The 13,446-nt window shown below is 36.8% G+C and overlaps 1 protein-coding gene across 1 annotated transcript in view; it reads right to left on the bottom strand.

Moving 5' to 3' along the window:
- Nucleotides 1–328: 328 nt before the first annotated feature.
- Nucleotides 329–13,446, bottom strand: part of Cntnap5 (contactin associated protein family member 5) — a 790,323-nt gene continuing 777,205 nt past the window's right edge. The window contains exons 22-24 of the mRNA XM_048812122.1: nucleotides 9,067–9,285; nucleotides 6,675–6,746; nucleotides 329–3,937 (exon numbers count right to left, since the gene is read on the bottom strand). Of these exons, the coding sequence (XP_048668079.1) occupies nucleotides 3,741–3,937; nucleotides 6,675–6,746; nucleotides 9,067–9,285 (488 nt within the window). The 3' untranslated portion in view covers nucleotides 329–3,740. The remainder of the gene's footprint in view (nucleotides 3,938–6,674; nucleotides 6,747–9,066; nucleotides 9,286–13,446) is intronic.

Here is a 13,446-nt window from a genome sequence, read left to right as displayed (position 1 = left end):
TCAGAGACAAGAATCATTTATTCTTGCTCTCCCAAAAGACATGATCAATTTGTTTCCATAGAAATATATTTGTGTAAATAGATATTTACTTTGAGAGTAAGTCTATTGTAGATGAAAGTAATAATTGAGAAACAAAATTATAAGTATCATGTATAAATTTGCCAGATTCTTGAAGTCTCTCACAAGTGCTTTACAAAAATAATTGCACAGAGTCTTTGCCCTGTGTTCATAGCACTTTATGCATACCCCTATTAAAACAATATATGCCACCCCTGCTAGACTCTCCACTCCCCAAGGAGAAGAGCAAGGTATAATTTATGTCTGTATACGTAATACCCAGCACAATCCTTGAAGTAGAGGGCATCCAATGTATACTTCTTGAATGAAATAGAAAGAAGAGAACAACTTATGTCTTCTTCTTCTTTTTCTTTTTTTTTTTTTTTTAGTTTGCTCCTGTTACACTGTGACTGGGCACATTTCTGACAAAAGGAAGAAATCAGGTTAGTACCACTTCCATTATTACTAAAGAGACTAAAGAGAACAAAGATCATTTTAAAACATCAGCTGCAGGATTCTTAAAATAAATCCCCCTTGTGTTTTGGAGAGTGAATAGAAGAGGCTAAGCTATTCATAAAAATATATCTAGAGAAATGCACAATATCTATTTCTTTAGGTGGATTCTCATAGAAACCGTGAGAAACTTGCCCTCTACACACAGTGAATGATATAGTCAGCCTTTTTTGGTAAGCAAATGTTCTGTTGCTTGAATAAATAAATCTGTTTGGTGGAAATAATATCAGTGGAACAGCCCCCTTAGAATGTGAAATTGCACAGGTATTTTTTGGTTTTAGTGTGAAGTTACTATATTCCATGAAATATTTCTATAAACAGCAGCTACCAAAGACTGAGTGTGGAACCAGAAGAGGTTATGGAGGTCTCGTGGCCACATGGTGCTGTCAGGAAATGAATATGGCAGTGGAACAGGGTGGGTAAAGGAGGATTAGAATGCAAAGTCTTGTTTTAGATTATAGTTGCCTGAAGATTGAAATACTCACAAAATTGCATAATTACAGATAATGGAACAGATCTTGGTTCCAGAAAAGACAGAGAGGTACAGTTAGCATTTATTCCTAATTGTGAAGTATGTTTTTGTTTAGAAAAGTATGTTTTCAGACACATCCAGTGAAAGTCATAGTGTTTTCTGGGGTTGTGAAGAAATCCAGTCTTGTAAGAATAATTCTGATTCGGCACTGAGACTATTTATAGCAGTGTTGTGCAGACTGTACTTTCTGGGTATCCATCTGCCTTTTGGCCTGGGTACCCAGAGCTCTTATATACAGAGTCCATACATGGGGGCAGGGACCAGTAGTTTGTGGTGTCCACATGGCCAGGACAGAGCTTCACAAATTCTCCAACCTATACAACTATCTACAAGCATATATAAGTCCATGAAAAGTTCAGATAGGATGAGTTGACCTTTACTAGTCCTCCACGTCGGCAAAATATGGGACATGCTTCTCAGAGATTTGAATAAGGGAGAGTTTCAGCATTATTGCTCATACTTTCCTTCTCCTTTCCATTTTTCTTTTGGAGATGCTTCGGGCTAAACTCACTGCACTTCGTGGTGACTTTTATTTCAGGTGACAAAGGAATATGTAGTCAAGCAAAAGTCTGATTTATACAACCTTTTTATAGAAATAAAAAATTCAAAAGTGAGAACTGGAAAAAGAGGAAGAAAGGGCGGCAGAATACAGTATTTAAAGATCTATCCTTTTATTCGGTTATCATTCATCTTATTAAAGCTAATTTTTTAAAAAACATATTCTTGTTTAAAATCACTGTAAAATAAATTTACTAGGAAAATGATGACTATATATTAACTGATGAGATGACTAAAAATTCAAAGAAAATTGTAAGGAAAGACTGTATTTAGAACAATGTCTTAAAGTCGAGACATGATTATAAACTCAACCCTCCTTCACAAGCTTTGAAACTGGAAGAAAAACTGGGGGATTGATATGGAATGAAGCTAATCACTTGCTCCTTGTGAGCTTCCTAACACAAGAGGAGTGTTAAGGAATGAGAGGCAAAGGACATCAGAGCAAGATGGACAGTCTGCTGTCAAGGCTGGCCAAAGGTAAGGTGGTAATTGTTTTGCAGATCAAATTTACCTAAAAAGAATCAGTAAGTATTTTCTTCAACTCTGAATCATTTTACTGGCATCGCCAGGACCCTGGAACATTGATATCTTTTATCCCTTATCTTTCTCCAAGGTAGTCCAGGGGCAAAGAGTTAGGCATATTGCTACAGCAAAATCATCAGAATTCTTATTATCAAAATCCATAGATAGTCTCAGGATGGCTTCTCAAAGGGATGAATTCCATACTTTGTCACTAAAAGGGGCAAAGAGCCTGAAATTTGTTGCTGCCTCATCTGGGAATATAAGTCTGCAGAAAAGTATGTGTAAGTGGAGGCTTTTCAATGTACAGAATGCAGCAGATTTCAAAATGGGGTGTGCTACAGAACCTAAGGGCTCCTCTGAAATCAATCACTGGGTCAGCTGGAGGTGACTACAATGCCACATGTGTCAGTATGTCCGAAACCTCCTAGAAACAGCTCAGTGGACAGAGATGGATTCATTATAACTGTTCAAAAATGTAAATCCTGCAAACTGACATTCAATTTCTCCACCAGGTCTTTCATGAGTAGATGGAAAGGAAGAATTCTGCCTAATATTTCACTTCTTTCATGCAGTTTTTGCCATATATATATTTATTTAAAGCTGAGTTAAGATGGTTTAAGCTTTTTCATGGAACCAGGTACTATTTTAGACTTTTATTTGAATTTCTTTATACTGCAGCAAATTACATATATATATATATATGTGTATATATATTTTTTACCTCAATATAATAATCCCAGGAATAACCTAGCTAACATGTCTTACAAAATTGGAGGAGGCATTTTTTGAAGTTATGGAACATCTACTTCCTAGCAACTTTCTTTTTACCTCCTAATTTCAAGCGACTATTTCCATGCTTCCTCTAGGTTTATGCTATTGTGTGCTGTTTCTAAAGTTTTGGCCCCAGGAGACAGTGATAAGAAAGGAGCAAAGTAATTGCTCACTACTATCAGCAATTCTATTTGAAAATACTCAGGGGATAAGAGTCATAGCAAAAAAGGGCGATGAGTTAGGGCAAGGGGCCTAGGGAAATTAAATTAACGCAAGTTGTTCTTGTTCCTTGTAAAATGCCACCAATGCAAACCAGGCCTGAAGGATCTCTCTGCCCTGGCTTCCCTGGTAGAGATGAACTGGGAATGGGAGAGGATGTCAAGGATGACCATTAGATGCCTTAGTCACAGAGCTCAAGTTCAAGGTAAGCCTGCCAGAATACGAGTCTGCAAAACTAAAAAGTGCATTTTAGAAAGTGGAACACAAAGCTGATTATGTGTGTGTGCACACGTGTCTCTTCTTTGTCTAGAACAGTAAAGTCAGTGTCTTGAGTGGTCATTTTCACCACGATACAGGTGTCAGACAGGAAGGCAGTAGCTGTAGCTGCCTGGTCTCCTGAGCTGGGTCAAGGGGATTGATGTTGTGGTAGATGCAGGTTATGTTCCAAAAAAGGAATGGCAAACATTTAAGAGAGAAGAACCAAAATTAAAAGACAAAAGAGAGAAGAGAAGGAGAAAAAATTAACAAGTAACCACAGATATGAGTATCAGGTGACCCTGTAGTTTTTTCAGATGAAATATTCCCGTTTACACTCGCTGACTGTGTTTTGCAAGTCAATATCATTTCTGAAGGAACTGTCCAAATTCTCTGGATATTCCTTCTCCTTCATCTGGTTAGTGCGATGTGACTGCTTATGCTGGTAAAGGAGGCGGGTCATGATGCCGATGATGCAGAAGGTGATGAATATCACCACTGCTATTACTCCTGTGGGGAAAGGAAGATGGAAAAGAGAAGAAAATTACCACAGATCATCTGGCCCAGAGACGATTCAACGTAGACAGGGATGCACTTCAGAGAAAACAACACAAAACAAATACACAAACCAAACTCTACCACAAACCCAGAAAGAAAGACCTGCTACATGACTTTAGTCTTCAATTACTATAAAACCTCCTTCTTCCACACTAGGGAGGGAGAAAATCAGTTTAAGTCACAGAAAGTTTTATTTCATGGCCTAAGAATGCTACCTTATAAAGACAGAATGAGAATAGCAAAGGATTTCTTCATATATTTTTTCAAGATCTGCTTAAATAATGTGTCCGAATCATTTGTAATTAGCATATTTCATTGTCACCCGTACCTAAGGCTTCTAGAATTACTTGAACATCCTAGAAAACAATGCTTAAAAACTTACATCCTGACACATGCTTATATATGTTTGTTTTATGTTATGTTTGTTTGCTAAAAATTTCATTAATAATAAATACTTACTAATGACTTAGGGCATTTCTACACTGATGGACACTCTGCTAACTCAGACAAGGAACATCGCTGTTCTTGGAAAATTTATAGTTAACTGAGATGGTAAACTCAGCCCAGTTCTGTTAATTCCATCTTTACTTTGATTGTATGTAGTAGTTCTGGATCTATTTTGCAAGTTGTCCTCATTGACCTTAATATCTTGTGCCTACCTTTGCTAGAAAATTTTCAGGGACTTAAAAGACAGTCCAAGTAAAAATGGTGAAATGTGGGTGGGAGAATATGTCTCTACACAAATACAGGTTTTATAGCATTGAAACCATTCAAAATACTATTGATAATCAAAGATATTCCATTATTAATAATTTTATATTCTGGTTAAATTTTTTCTAAGTAGCATAAATGTTGAGAAAAAAATGTTTACATTAGAAATTTGTTGTTGGGGACTGGGGATGTGGCTCAAGCTGTAGCGTGCTCGCCTGGCATGTGTGTGTCTCTGGGTTCGATCCTTAGCACCACATACAAATAAAGATGTTGTGTCCACTGAAAACTAAAAAATAAATATTAAAAATTCTCTCTCTCTCTCTCTCTTTAAAAAAAAGAAATTTGTTGTTGGAGACTTTGTGTTACAATTTACGCAAGCAAGTATACTAGAGGATTAAATATGCTCTTGGCATGCCTTCACCATTTTTTTTTTTTTTTTTGCAAGCTGGGACCAAATTAAGATTGCTTGCATTTTTATGTATTCTCTAATCATTAGATAACATTGTTCAACTATTTTGGAAGAAGGCAGAGTAAAATCACCTAATCAATAAATATATGGATCAACTGGGTGGCAGTGAGTGACCCAGTGAGTGTGCTACAGCTTCAAGACATGAAAGAGGGAACGGTTTTCTACTCCTCCAGTGCCTGGTTGATTCAGAGATGGAAAGTATGCAGGCCTCTGGGAATTTTCCTATAGGGTTGAGATAACTTTCCTACTCCTACAGAGACTCACAGAAGCATGCAAATGAGTAGAGAAAAGTCAGCAGTCACAAGTCTCTTCCTCACTTGTCAAATAAAAGCTTACAGGAAGACAAGCAGGCACAGGATACTTTCTGACATTTTTGATGCAAACAGAAATTAAGTTCAACGTTCTTTCCTTAAGCAGAAATTCAGGTCAGATGTTTTGTAAACTCCCATAAATAATGGTCATGGATCACCTTCCTTGTGATTGCATTATGATGATGTACCACTGGCTCCCCTTGTCATTTCCACTCCTCCCTCAGAACAGTCATCGCTCCTTCTTCTACAGTTTGCTTATCCCAGTCGAGCTGTAATTTCTGAGGGCAGTGTCCCTATCTTTCATCCCATATCCCTATGCTTAGCACAGGACCTGCCCTGCTACTGGGACTCATTAAATATCAATTAAGTGAATAGATACTGCAAAGTTTTAAAAGGAGAATGCTATCGTACCAGATACTGAGTGGTTTATCTAGGCTGCCAGCAGGTAGGGATGGGGGCACCTGCTAGGCTGATAGTTCTCAGATGAAAATTCATTTATTCTCTCTCAGGAATCTTACATTAAACAAGGTTTGGGAGTCATTCTGTGTTGCAAGACCCAGATGGAAAAATCAAGCTACTGCCGGCAGCAGCCAAGCTGAGACAGAATAAAAAGGGGGTGAGGCCAACATGCAGTTAGAAAATGGAAAAGTAAGGGAGGGAGTCAGGAGCTGAGTTTACAACACAGCAGACAAGATCTGCATCTGTAACCATATGTGCTGCTGGATTTGAAGCTATAGTCCTGTGGCTTCGCCCTGCTCATTAGATCTAACCCAAATCACTTGGTGGAGAAAGCCCCCGACAGGACTACAGCTTCACCCATCTGTCTGCCCCAACGTGGCTTCTTCCCCATATGTAGTTTTATGGGTCCGCTTTGTTTGTGCTTTAGGAAAAGTGACAACTGGATGAGATGAACAGGATGCAGGCTGCCTGTCTGTAAGTAAATGCTCCAGCTGTTGACTCAGTGCTCAGCTGAATGAATCAGAGGCAGGAGGAATTCACAGAGCTGCTGGAATTTGAGGAAAGGGTGTCTTTGATCATGCAGCACACAGGACTATTCATTAAAAAGGCTCATGGTCTTGCAGATAATGTGGGATTCTGGGTTTGGGATGGCTGTAGTTCAGGACGGTTTCAGATAACTTCCTCCAAAGTAGAGGATTATTTTTATCTTTTCTACTCTCAACAACAAAGAATGGCTTACCTCCAATGACCGCTGAATCACTCCGAACTGCATTGGTAAGTGGTTCCCGCTCATCCGTCTTCCCAAAGGGATCTAAGGAGAAAAAGACCTGAAACTTGACTCTCCACTGGAACCATCAGAAACAGAATGTAAAATACCTACAGATTATACCAAATGCACTCAAATAATTGTGAGTTAGCATTTTGGAAGGAATTCCAGTGAAAACAAAAAGAAGCATTTTAAATATGCTGCTTATAACCCACAGTTCCTAGACCCTCTTAGCTTATATGTAAATTACAGGATAAAGAGTTGAGCCAGAGAATACTGGTTTCTTGCCCCATATGTCCTCAGTCTTCCCTTGAGGTCCTTTGCTGCTTTGCTGGATAGTTCTTGTATATGAGTAGGTTTCTTATTGTAAGCACACATCCCTCTCTGCATGAGGGTTTTCTTCAGTTGCAAGAGGGTTCTGAGCCCATTGGCAGAGACAAGAATGAATACTCCTAGGAGCAGCCCTCACAGAGATACATGCATGGTACAAGTGAATAATATGTATATTATAGTAAAAGAAAAGAAAAACAGCAAGTTTAAAAGTACACAGACAGATGTGGCTCTGAATCCTTGCTTGTGCTGTAAAATTGTGATCTCTTTTGAAATGATAAGTTGCACACATATTAAAAGTGGGCAGGGATACTTATGTGCATGTATATAATGCATACAAATATTCAAAACCTGGTGGATAATACACATTTAATAAATAGCCATATTTATATTTAAATATAAATATAAATATATAGTATTTCTTGTGGAACTGGGTGAACAGTATTATACTCCTTGTGGTGCATTCTGGGGAACTTTTCCTAAGACTCATGAAACTGGAGCTCAGAAAAAAATCCTAGGAAAGAGAGACTGAAGGAGTCAAATGGGAAGGACATTCAAGGAATTGGTATGGGTTGGGCATTCTGGGTTGGCAGTACTTATAGGGTAGTTCTAATGTAAAGAACTTTGGTTGTGGAACTTGATAATGCTATTAATCATCTCTGGATGTTCAGATAGTTAGTTTACATGCATGTATGCATACATGAGATTGATGACAACAGGAGCGACAGTGATGGTGGTGTTTGTGTGTGACACACACAGAAAGCAAACAGACAAGGAAAGGTAGAAATGAGAAATCAGAAGAGGAGATGAGAAGAAGTGAGAAAAAGGAAGGGGTATATACAATGTGGTAGAGGGCAAAACGGGAGGAAGGGGAAAAAGGAGGGAGAATGAGGGAGGAAGGAATGAAGGAATGAAGAAGTGAAGAAAGGGAGAAAAACAAAACCATTTAGTCATTATATTTCCTGTGTCCTCTAAAGCCTGCTGTTATTATGTATTCCTATGCCAATATTCCTTCCTGGAATTCCTCCCACTTTGCCATACATATATAAACTTAGCTACCTGCCAGGTTCAGAGCATGGTTTGTTTTTACTCCAACTTGCATTGATTCCTCTTTAATTTAGTCTATGCACTACTTTGTAACTGTATAAACCAATGCAGACTTGGTTTTAACCCAGATTTTTCAATACCTAACACATTTTGTTGTTGTTGTATTAACATATATTAATTCAGTTTATTAATTCTAACTCTCTGATATATTTATTGGAGCCACAAATAAAACACTTCTGAGATGATAAGATGATGGTTTTAGTAACGTGATTACAAAACTTTTAAAATAACAGGATTAATCCATGCTTGGATGTGTACCTCCAGGAAAATAATCCTTCAGAGTGTTAATCTATATATTCATTGGTGAGTATTGTGTTGATGGTTTGTCTCTATTGTCTTTTACAATTTTAAAGCCAACTGTGAGTTGTAAGTCCCCCTCTCAAAAATGAATGACTTCATTTAAATACATACCTATATAACCCTATGTTTCCATATCTGTCTGTATAAATATGAAAACACACACACATAATGTTTAATAAGAACTCCCTATTTTTTTTAATGCTAGACTCCTGCATCTGTATGATGACTTTCCCAGAGTTTTCTGTGATTTATTAAACATGCTAAACTCTACTAGAAATTCATACATCTACTTACATATTAGTTCAGCAACCAGACTGTACCTCCCTTACACTTAGATACTTTGATCCTCAAAACAGCAGCCACTTAAACAACAGGAACTATGCACACATATATACACATATAATATGATCATATATATATATATATATATATGTAAAATATATAAAATTGTGCCTTTAGTTCTAATTGTTCATCACATGAAATAGTATTATATTAAATAGGTATGAAATCACCCAATTCAAGGTAAAGAATTGAGTACTATTAGCTGGCTCTTTAAACTGGAAGCTTCTAGAAGACAGATAAGGTAGTCTTAGTAAGGGGACTTCAATAGGCATTCTCAGGAATCTACCTGATGAAGAATGCACAGTGGTTACTGCATTCACTTCTGAATCTACCATGGAGCCACAGCTAGATTCCGTCAAGGTCCCCTGGACGGTCACAGGTGCGATAGTGGCATGACGCAGGGCTGCCTTCAGTGGTGCTATATGATTGTACTGGACTGAAGAAAGGCATCCAACAAAACCCAGGGCATTCACTTTAGCAATTTCAGAATCCAATCCAAGATTATCTGCAATGTAAAAGACCACCAGAAAAAAAAATATATATTTTAAAAATATGCTCTATGTTTTTTGACTATTATATAAAATAACTGAAATGCTCTTATTATTCTTTAAGTAAGGAAAAAACTTCCCCTGTCTTTATATCCTCTTTCCAACTTTACCCGCCCCACACTGCAAGCATCAATGTATCAACCAGATTTTGTAGATAACTGCTTAGCCCATCTCTGCTTTTAGATAGAAATGTTTCAAAACAAAACTTGTATTCGTGTATTTTATTATCTGTAGAAGGGCAGCAAATGTGTCCTATACTCTTGGTGTTTAATAGAATCTGTATCAGCATCTCTATTACCATTATCTGTGGATGCAGGTAATTAGGACATCCATACTACAATTCTCATTAAAAATCTCAATAAAAATGAAACAAGAAAAAAAATGATAAGATGTAGACAATGAGATTAGAAATCAAAATGGTCTTCCCATATATTTATTGTATTTACTATTTTAAGGTATCTGTGTAGATTAACCTCTAGAGAAAATGTCTACCTGCTTGGTTCTGCCCATGGTACTGACTGGTGAGAGATTGCTTTGTTATTTTGACAGCATTCAAGTTCCTAAAGTAGTTTTGAGTCTTTATTAAAGATGAAGATGCAATCATTTGGGATTCACAGTAAGATCAAATGTCTCATTTTCTTCAAGATCTGTAGCAATATTACCCAGCATCACATTTCTTTCTCTTAAAAGGGGTCATTTGGACAAATTGCTGTGATGCAGTTACCTAAACCTTCAATGCATAATAAACCATTTTCTTAAGATATGAGAGTTTTAACATAATTAGGTAGCTCAAATGGTTATTTTATCATGATAATCTTTTTATTTTCTGGAAGAGGGCAGCTACTTTCTTAACTAACACTGTACATTACAATGCTATTTTGATTCATAAATGGTCAAAGGGTGCCTTCATGGATCTGTAAGTATGCATTATGTTGGCAGTATTAAGGAAAAGATATGATGAGATTATATTTGAAAATAATAAATTAACATCCCTTGATAATGCCTTTTCTAATTTATGCCCTCAATTTACCTCCCTCTTCAATACCCATGTAACCTTCATCAATTTATCATCTCTCTTTTCTTACATGAGAAGAGAGTAATTGCATATTAAATTTATGTGGCTGCTATAACAAATTATCACAAACTTAAACAACTTATATCAAATAGCTTAAAACACAAATTGATTATCTTTCATTTTTGTAGGTTAGAAGTCTGATATAGCACTCACTGGCTCCACAGTGTCAGCAAGACTGATTTCTTCTGGAGTCTCAGTATGATACGTTTCTGTTATAAATCTGGGATGTCCCCTGCAAAGCTCATCAATCTAGGGATTAGGACATGGAATCTTTGTGGCAATGCAGCAATGTTCAGAGATGAAAAAGATTGTATTATTAGAGGTATAACCTCATCAGTGGATTAATCCATTTGGTGGATTAATAACTTGAATAGCCCACTTGATGGTAACTGTAGGAAGGTAGGACATGGTTGAAGAATTAGGTTACTGGGGATGTGGCTTTGGACTACATCTGTTCCTGGCTTCTTTCTTTGCTTCCTCACTGCCATAAGCTGAGCAGCTTTCCTCCACCATGCCCTTGCACCATGATGTTCTTCCTCATTTCAGAGCAGAGCAATGGAGCTGGCCAACCATAAACTGAGACCTCTGAAACTGTGAGCCCAAAATAAACTTTTCCTCTTCTATGTTGTTCTTGTCTGGAAGTTTAGTCAATCAAAAGCTAACACATTTTCTTTTCCATTTTTTAGCATCTAGAATCCAATTGTTTTCCATAGCTTAGTCTCCTTCATCTATCTTCAATGGAATCAATGTTGCATTTCTGTGTTCCTTTTTTCATAGTCACACACACCTATGATTCCATTATTTGGCCTCTCTCTTTCACCTTTAAGGATTCATGTTATTACATTGGATTTGTGCTGATAAGCAAAGATGATATTTCCATTCTAAATGCAAACCATTAGAAATATTAATTCTATTCCCAAACTTAATTCCTCTTTGCCCCTTACTCTAACATACTCAGAAGTTCTAGGGATTAGGACATGGAATCTTGGTGGCTCATTATTCTGCCTAAGATTCCATGTCAGATATGCTGTAAGAGCTGTCCTGGTGATGGAAAATAAGATTCAATACCATTGTAATACTACCCTTCTTAAGTGTAAGAGACCAGTAGGGTGTGGGAGGAAATAGATAACTTCCAAATATTCAAATAAACAACCTCCATCCATGGCACACATTTTTTACTTAGTAAATGACCACATATGTTTATTTGTTAGCATAGATTTTAAAAGACTGTGTCCCATATGAGATTTCTTGCACCTTGTTATGCAACAGTTTTCTAGATCAAAAAGCTGCAATAAGCTGGAGGCTATTAACCAGTGTCACCAGAACTCAGTGTACCCAGCTGTAATAGAGAATGTATGTGAATTTCTGATTAGTTGTTAGTGAAGGGTAAAATTAGAAATCAGTAGTATCTAGATGAAGAAGCAGAAGAGAAGGGAAGCATAAGTTGTCATGAAGTTTTTGCACTGTAGGATATAAAAGCAGTGGAAAGTGACATGCTATTGAAGCTATGCCTTGAGGGTCTTAGTCAAAAGTGCCAGATCTCATTCTCAACACTCACTTGGAATGCTGCTGACATTGGTGCCAAGGTCATTGGAGGACATCACTATAGTGGCTGTCATAAATACCAGTCCCAGGTGCAAGAATAGGTACAGAGATAAAAAATGGGCAAAATGCCAGTGAGTGGCATTCTCTACTTACAGGAAAATTGTGTTGAATAAAGTCTTATCTCTAGTGAAATATGTTTATTCTAGATGTAGAATAAGAAGAGAGAACTTGAGACATTTCTGGAAAGAAATGAAGAGAGCAAGGAATTCCTGGTATGAGAAAATAATCTCAGTATGAGATCTCAGATAGTAATTTTTCAGATTTTTAGTAAAAACAGCAAGGCAAAAACCATAGAACTGTTTCAAATGATTTTTGCATTTTATGATAGTATTAGCTACTAAGTAGTAGGGAATACAAATAAATGAATAAGAAGCTGCAGAAAAAAAAAGAACAAACTCACATTCACCAATCATTGAACAACTACTATACAACAGTGTATAATTGCTACTCAAATATTTTTAGATTTTCTTCAAACTTTCTTCCATGTATTTGTTATGATTCTAGAAAATTTACAGAGGAAGGGATTGAGAACCAGAGAACGTAAAAGATACAGTGGAGTGAGAATTGAAGTTTAGACCCAAGTTGTTATGTTAAATGCTATACTATTTATCTAAGATACAATAGCTCTCAACTAAATAAATAAATAAAACTTCAAAATATTTTATACACAGAGTAAAATAATTTTACATAAATTATCTTCAAAAACATAGGTTGCAAAAACTAAGAAAAACATGAAGTTTTTTTGTTGAATGTCTCATGCAATTTACTGAACTCTGTATTACATGAAAGACATAATGTATTTACCAATTCATTTAATTCAGTTTTTGGGTTACAATTGCATTAGACTCATAAGGAGCCAAGTGATGAAACTATTTTGTGTGCTCAGCTAACAAATGAATATCCCAGAAGAATGCAAGAGTGAAAGTGGTTTCCCAGAAGCATATGGGATGAGAATGCAAAAGTACTGCTACTAAAAAATATTAAGGTTCTCTTTCCCACTCTTCCTTAGATTTTCTGTCAATGTATAAAATTCTCATCCAAAAAAAAAAAAAAAGAAGGAGAATTGCAAAGTTTTGCTACCATTCTGAGAAGCCACGGGTGTCTTAGAAGGAAAAATCTGCAGTATTTCCATTGGTCTTATTTGAAATACTTAGTTTGTCCCTCTCAACACAGTTTAAATCCAATCAAAATACAGTTTCTGATTCACTTTATATCCCAGCACCCCTCTCTCAAATATTGATGTAGAAGCAGCATGGAGTGCTGACAAGGTATGGGGGAAGTTAGACATCAGTTACTTCTATAAGAGGGTGTGCCATCAACCAGAGTCAGCAAGCAAGCACACTTCAGCTAGCAGCAACCTGTTGTTATAGCTAATGCAGCACTGCCTCTTTGTTTTGATAGGAGGAACTTGAAGTTTCAGTGTTCATTGCACAGGTAA

This window comes from Marmota marmota, unplaced genomic scaffold (assembly GCF_001458135.2).
Source record: "Marmota marmota marmota unplaced genomic scaffold, marMar, whole genome shotgun sequence".
In the NCBI taxonomy this organism is placed as follows: Eukaryota; Metazoa; Chordata; class Mammalia; order Rodentia; family Sciuridae; genus Marmota; species Marmota marmota.
This window is presented reverse-complemented; position numbering and strand designations above follow the sequence as displayed.